This window comes from Gekko japonicus, unplaced genomic scaffold, assembly GCF_001447785.1.
Source record: "Gekko japonicus isolate JY-2015 unplaced genomic scaffold, Gekko_japonicus_V1.1 scaffold1850, whole genome shotgun sequence".
NCBI lineage: Eukaryota > Metazoa > Chordata > Lepidosauria > Squamata > Gekkonidae > Gekko > Gekko japonicus.
In genome coordinates, this window is record NW_015163658.1 from 291,287 (window position 1) to 298,608 (window position 7,322).

General features: G+C 48.1%; 1 protein-coding gene across 1 annotated transcript in view; it reads left to right on the top strand.

Moving 5' to 3' along the window:
• Nucleotides 1-3,473: 3,473 nt before the first annotated feature.
• Nucleotides 3,474-7,322, top strand: part of SCAP (SREBF chaperone) — a 55,512-nt gene continuing 51,663 nt past the window's right edge. Inside the window, exons 1-2 of the mRNA XM_015407717.1 lie at nucleotides 3,474-3,698; nucleotides 5,993-6,122. Of these exons, the coding sequence (XP_015263203.1) occupies nucleotides 3,577-3,698; nucleotides 5,993-6,122 (252 nt within the window). The 5' untranslated portion in view covers nucleotides 3,474-3,576. The remainder of the gene's footprint in view (nucleotides 3,699-5,992; nucleotides 6,123-7,322) is intronic.

The window sequence follows — 7,322 nt, forward strand, 5'->3', positions numbered from 1 at the left end:
TGTATCAATGTGAGCACAGATGCTGATCTTCTGGGGGGGGGCTTTATTGAAATCCTACAGAGTACAACACTAATGTGTGAGAAGGGCTGGCCTTGATCATCAAAGTAAAATGTGATTTTGGGCTGTATCAACAGAAGTATAGTACCCAGATCACACAAAGTGATGGTACTACTTTACTCTGCTCTGGTTAGACCTCACCTGGAGTACTGTGTTCAGTTTTGGGCACCACAATTTAAGAAGGATATAGAAAAGCTGGAATGTGTCCAGAGGAGAGCAAAAAAAATGGTGAAAAGTCTGGAGACCAAGTCCTATGAGGAAAGGTTGAAGAAGTTGGGTATGTTTAGCCTCGAGAGGAGGTAACTGAGAGGTGATACGATAACCATCTTCAAGTACTTGAAGGGCTGTCATCTAGAGGATGGTGTGGAGTTGTTTTCTTTTGCCAAAGTCGGACCAGAACCAATGGGTTGAAATTAAATCAGAATAGTTTTCTGCTAAACATTAGGAAGAACTTCCTGACAGAGTGGTTCCTCAGTGGAACAGGCGTCCTCGGGAAGTGGTGTCAGCAAGCTGCCATTCTGTTTGGTGTGACCTCTGTGTATCTATCCTTACCCTGTTGTACCCGGCTTGTTTATACTATCCTGCTTCTGTGCTGGAATGCCTAAGATAACTACTGGTGGATGTGTGGGGGAGCAGATGCTGTAATGCTTGCCTATTGCTATCTCATGAGAACTGCACCTGTGTTTTGTCTGATGTTCTGCCTGGTTCCCATGGACTGGGCGCGCAACCGTTTCATTAGCCCGCCAGCGGGAATATTATTCATTGGATATGTATCTGTTTGAATTTCCTTTATTATGCTCGCCCTACCTGTGTATCCCCAGTTCTAACAAAGAACGTGTTTGAGTATGTCTTCAACGCTTTGAAATAAATTTTGCTTTTCTTGAAAACGTGGATTTATTCTCGATGCTTGGGGATCCAACATATTGTTAGAACTCCCTTTCTCCTATCGTTCCGAATCTGGCAAGATCATGAGCGGAATTGATCCCCACCGTCTCAGCTGGGGCACTTTTGGCCTGTTTGATCGAACTGCTGGAGAGAGCCCCAGCTGAGCCTGCGGGGAGAGTTCTCCCCACAGGATCAGCTGCTTTGCGGGCTTTTTTGGGCAGTCCGGTTTAAAAGGACTGCCCAAAGGAGATTCAGCTGAGCTGCCTCTCAGCTGGTTTTTTGCAGCTTTCCTGCCCCCCCCCCCCCTCTCTTTTTTTTCTCTCTCCCTCTCTCTCTCTCTCTCTCTCTCTCTCTCTCTCTCTCTCTCTCTCTCTCTCTCTCTCTCTCTCTCTCTAATTCGGGATTTCTGAAAAATCTTGGATCCAAATACTTTACCAGTATTAGGATCCAGGTTTTTTCCGGGAATACTGAATTTTTTTCCAGTTCCCATAGACCTGAACCGAAAAATACTGAGAGAGAGAAAAATTCCACACCCCTAGCCATGGTTTCTTTGATTGAATCAATCCATCTGAGGTTGAGTCTTTCTTCCTGCTGCCTTTAGCTTTCCCCAGCATTATTATCTTCATGTTGTCGATGGCTTTCACGGCCGGAGTTTCTTAGTTGCTGTAGGTTTTCTGGGTTGTGTGGCCGTGGTCGCACAATGGTAGGCAGGTAGGAAGGAAAAGGATGGGAAGGGACTAAATCTATGGATAAAGGAAAGATACTCACACTAACTAAAAACCCAAGAGTGAGAGATCATAACCCAGTTAAACTAAATGTTAGTATTACATTTGTTAATAAGGCAATATACTTGTAGAGAGGACTCCATCTTTCTGCGTTTATACCTCTGAGGATGCCAGTCACAGCTGCTGGTGAAACGTCAGGTCCTACAATGCCTAGACCACGTCCATAAAGCCCGGAAAATCTACAACAACTAATTATTATCTTTTCTAGTGACTCTTGTCTTCTCATGATGTGTCCCAAGTACGATAGCCTCAGTTTGGTCATTTGAGCTTCTGGGCGTGCCGCAGCCATCACAATTCCCAGAGTACCGGTGCAAGTGGTTCTGAGGTCCCTTGTGGAAATGGCTTCTCTTAAGCTGGAAGCAACTTTTTCTGGAAAGCCAGGCCTGGCACGATTTGCCCATTCCCCTTTGTGCCCTCACGTGCCGCCTTAAGAACATAAGAGACGCCAATGTTGGATCAGGCCAAAGGCCCATCCAGTCCAACACTCTGTGTCACACAGTGGCCAGAAATACCAGGTGCCATCAGGGGGTCCGTGGCCAGAAATACCAGTGCCATCAGGAGGTCCAGCAGTGGGGCCAGGACATTAGAAGCCCTCCCACTGTTGACCCCCCCCCCAAGCACCAAGAAGACAGAGCATCACTTGCCCCAGAGCCCCTAGCTATACCTTGTGGCTAATAGCCACTGATGGACCTCTGCTCCATATGCTTATCTAATTCCCTTTTGAAGCCGTCCATGCTTGTAGCTGCCACCACTTCCTGTGGCAGTGAATTCCATGTGTTAATCACTCTTTGGGTGAAGAAGTACTTCCTTTTATCCGTTCTAACCCGACCGCTCTGCAGTTTCATGGAGTGCCCACGAGTTCTTGTATTGTGAGAAAGGGAGAAAAGTACCTCTTTCTTTACCTGCTCTTTCCCATGCATAATCTTATAAACCTCGATCATGTCACCCCTCAGTCGTCTTTTCTCCAAGCTAAAGAGCCCTAAGCGCTTTAACCTTTCCTCATAGGGAAAGTGTTCCAACCCTTTTATCATTCGAGTTGCCCTTTTCTGCACTTTTTCCAAAGCTATAATATCCTTTTTAAGGTGTGGTGCCCAGAACTGCACACAGTATTCCAAATGAGGTCTCACCATTGATTTATATAGGGGCATTATTATATTGGCTGATCTGTTTTCAATACCCTTCCTAATAATCCCCAGCATAGCATTGGCCTTCTTTATTGCAGTCACACACTGTCTCGACATTTTCAGTGAGTTATCCACTACAACTCCAAGATCTCTCTCTTGATCTGTCTCTGCCAGTTCAGACCCCATCAATGTGTATTTATATTTAGGATTTTTGGCTCCAATGTGCATCACCTTGCACTTGGCCACATTGAACCCCATTTGCCATGTTGACGCCCACTTGCCCATCTTTGACAGATCCCTTTGGAGTGCCTCACAATCCTCACTGGTTTTCACCACCTTGAACAACTTTGTATCATCCGCAAATTTAGCCACTTCACTGCTTACTCCCATCTCCAAATCATTAATGAACAAGTTAAAAAGCAGTGGACCAAGTACTGATCCCTGCGGTACCCCACTGCTTACCACCCTCCACTGAGAAAATTGCCCACCTACACTCACTCTCTGTTTTCTATGAATTAGCCAGTTTTTGATCCATAAAAGGACTTGTCCTTTTATCCCATGATTTTGAGCTTACTTAGGAGCCTTTGATGAGGAACTTTTATGATGCCTTCTCTTTCAGAATTTGCCCTGCGCTGTGCCTTCTCCAAAACGCTGCTCATGGTAGGCTCCAGCGACCCCTCCCCTGACGCTTTCCGGGATGGCAGGTACCTGATGGACAGCTGAGGATGACCTTGACTGACAGGCTGCGTGAGAAGATATCGCAGGCGTTCTACAACCACGGGCTACTCTGCGCTTCCTGCCCAATCCCCATCATCCTCTTCACCGCCCTCTGTGTCCTGGCCTGCTGGTGAGGCACCCGTTGATCCAGGGCTTTAGGTTGACGCTGGCCAAGTCATTATGCTTTAAAAATGGCTACGTTTAAAAACGTTGCCTGCATCCTTCCAATCTGCACAGGCAGGCTTTAAAGCCCAAGGAAGCCTTCCTCCAATGGGAAATGCCTGAAGTGCTGGGGGAGGTTAAGGGGCCTGTGTAAGAGAGGCGGAGCCCCTGCTTTGGATGGTGACGATCGCAGGCTCAGTCCCCCTGGTATCTTGCAGGTGTTGAAACAGATCCTTTTCTTTCTGAGACCTTGGAGAGGTCCTGTCTGTAAGGAGACAGTACTGAGATAGGTGGATTACTGGGTGGATTAGTGGTCTGACTGTATCAGGAGAAAAGAAGGGTGTATAAAATCGCTTGGCCCTCCCTGGCCCCAAGGACGCCAGGCTGGCATCAACTAGGGCCACGGCCTTTTCAGTGGCGGCTCCAACCCAGTGGAATGAGCTCCTGGAAGAGTTCCGCAGGGCCTGTACAACGGAGCTCTTCCACCAAGCCTTTAGGTAAGGAGCTGCATCTAATGATCTGAGACCCTGGACCCAACACCACCATCCAGCCTGAGCCTGCGGGCAGAAAAATCATTTGCTGACTTTGCTGCTATTGCACCGCCATTGTCATATAAACCATTTTTAGTAACTATGTTGTGTTTTATGAGGATATTTATATCGATGTTTTTATGTGTTATTCATTTGTTTGCAGTTTTGTGTAAGCCGCCCTGCTTCGGCGGGGAGGGTGGGGTACCAGTCAAATCAAATCAAATCAAAAAATAAATAAATAAAATGTTCCGAATCAGTAAAGATGAGGAGGAGATTGGATTTATACCCTACCCTTCACTACCCAAAGGAGTCTCAGAGCAGCTTACAAACTCCTTTCTCTTCCCCTCCCCACAACAGACACCCTGGGAGGTAGGTGGGGCCGAGAGAGCTTTTTAGAGGACTGTCCTTGAGAGAACAGCTCTGACAGAACTACGGCTTGCCCAAGGTCATCCAGCCAGCTGCTAGTGGAGTAGTGGGGAATCAAACCCGGATCTCCCAGATTAGAGTCCGCGCACTTAACCACACCACACCAATGTCAGTTTCATGTGTTTGTGTAAGGCACACACACACATGCACACACACACATAGACCGGTTGCAGGCTGACTTGTATCGCAGCCTGGCTGTGCTGCATGTTCTGTTCCTTCAAGGGTAACATTGGTGAGAATGGATTGTGGACCCCTTCTTGGTTTCACAAATCTGCAGCTACCTTCTGCTTTCGGATCCATTTACTCTCTGCGTGCAACAAGATTCTCCTCTAGAGGCTTACTCAGAAGCTGTTAACTTCCTTCAGGTCACCCTTCAAAGCCTTCTCAGCCTTCCTAGCAGTAGCTTGAAAGGTGACATTCAGAGGCTCTTAGAGGTGTCTGTTCTTCTTAATGGCTGGTTAAATTACTTGTTAAATTCAGAGGCACTCAGAGGGCAGGATCTTTACTTGACGGACACCTGAGAACAAAGGACAAACTGCCGAAAGGGCAAGTCAGACGACAAGATCTAACCCTTCAGCGCCCCTGCGCAATGTTCCATTTCTTGTTTGGGGGAGAGCTGTATGAAATGTTAAGGTATCTTGGTTTAGGAACGTCCTTTTGTTCTGTATGTGGATAAATTATGCATGAACAAACCAGAACAAGTAGGTCAGTCTGCAAGCTGGCCGTCACTGGGTTCGGGATCGCCGTCTGAGCTTTCGTCAGCTGCCAGCTGGGCTAGCAGGGGCACAGAAGTGACGGATATGTCTCAAAAAGGGTCCTGTTTGGTGTAGTGGTTAGGAGTGCGGACTTTCCCCAGTCCTCTACATTTGATTCCCCACTCCTCCACATGCAGCTGCTGGTGTGACCTTGGGTCAGTGACAAGTTCTCTCAGAGCTGTTCTCTCAGGAGCAGTCCTCAAAAGAGCTCTCTCAGCCCCACCGACCTCACAGGGTGCCTATTGGGGGGGGGAAGGAAAAGGAGTTTGTCAGCCGCTCTGAGACACCTTTGGGTAGTGAAGGGCCATGGGGTATAAATCCAATGGGGTATAAATCCTCTTCTTCTGCTGCTTAGTAACTTTGGAGACCCTGGGTTGGATGGTGAAATAAAACTATCTCAAATATAGAGGGGTCTAGGTATAATTTGCAACATCGCACCAGCCTTCTTGTGTCATTTCAGAGGCGCTGTTCGTGGTCCTCCTTGCCACTTGTGTAACTGCGTAACTTGCGGTTGCCTAAGAATATAATGCTTCCTGTGTCTTGCTTCTTAGCTATCCATTGCTGAAGCTCCCGTTACCCGGCACCGGACCTGTGGAATATACCACCTCTGTGAAGGACTATTCACAGCCCGTGTCCTACCCAGCCCACCAGCAAGGAGAGCCCAGTGAAAGGCCTGACTGGGTATGTCTGGCACAGCAGAGTGCAGTGAGCAAAACTCAGGCGGTCTTTGGATCTTGCTTGGCTGTTTTCTTTTGGCATGGCATGGTAAAGGTTGGCTCCCCTCCCTCCCGTGTCTGCATTGCCTTTTCCCAAGGCACAGAGGGTTTCTTTCTCTCACTCCTGTTTGTGTTCTCTTTGTGGGCTTCCCTGGCTCCACCCACAAATCTGTGTTTCTCTTCTCCCTCCAATCCCCTCTTCCGGTTTGGTATGGTGGTTAAGTGTGCGGACTCTAATCTGGGAGAACCAGGTTTGATTCCCCACTCCTCCACTTGCACCTGGCTGGATGACCTTGGGCAAGCCACAGTTCTGTCAGAGCTTGTAATGGTTCCTTGTTTTAGAGTGTGTGTGTCTCTTTAAATGTTTGGTTGCAGTGCAGTGAATGCAGAGTACAGTGACTGAGAGAGACAAGTGGGGTGTGATTGGAGGATGACAGAGTGTGGGAGAAGTTGTTTTGTGTGGATCTGTGTGGGTGTCAGTCAGTCAGTTATAGAAAAATCAGTTTAAAAAGTCAGTTGGAATTGTTCAGTTAGTGAGTTCAGTCAGTGAGGGTTCTGATAGTACTGTGTGGGATCTTAAAGAGTACAGTATCTGTTCTTGAAAAAAGAGCAGTTTCTGTCAAGAGCTCTCTCAGCCCCGCCTGCCTCACAGGGTGTCTGTTGTGGGGAGGGGAAGGGGAAGGAGGTTGTAAGCCGCTCTGAGACACCTTTGGGTAGTGAAGGGCGGGGTATAAATCCAGTCTCTTCTGAGAGCTAGTTTGGTGTAGTGGGTTAAGTGCGCGGACTCTAATCTGGGAGAACTGGGTTTGATTCCCCACTCCTCCACTTGCACCTGCTGGATGACCTTGGGCAAGCCGTAGTTCTGACGAGAGCTGTCCTTGAAAAAGAGCAGTTTCTGTCAAGAGCTCTCTCGGCCCCACCTCCCTCACAGGGGGTGTCTGTTGTGGGGAGGGGAAGGGAAAGGAGTTTGTGAGCCGTTCTGAGGCTCCCTTGGGTAGTGAAGGGCGGAGTATAAATCCAATCTCCTCCCCCTCCAAAATCTGCTTCTGTAAATCCTCTCCTATACCAGTGCAGTTGTCTTCTCTTTCCTGTGCCACTGGCTGCCCAAACCTCACCGGTGCTTGTAGAGATGGGTGCATGTGAAGTATGTGTGAGAAGAGGTGCC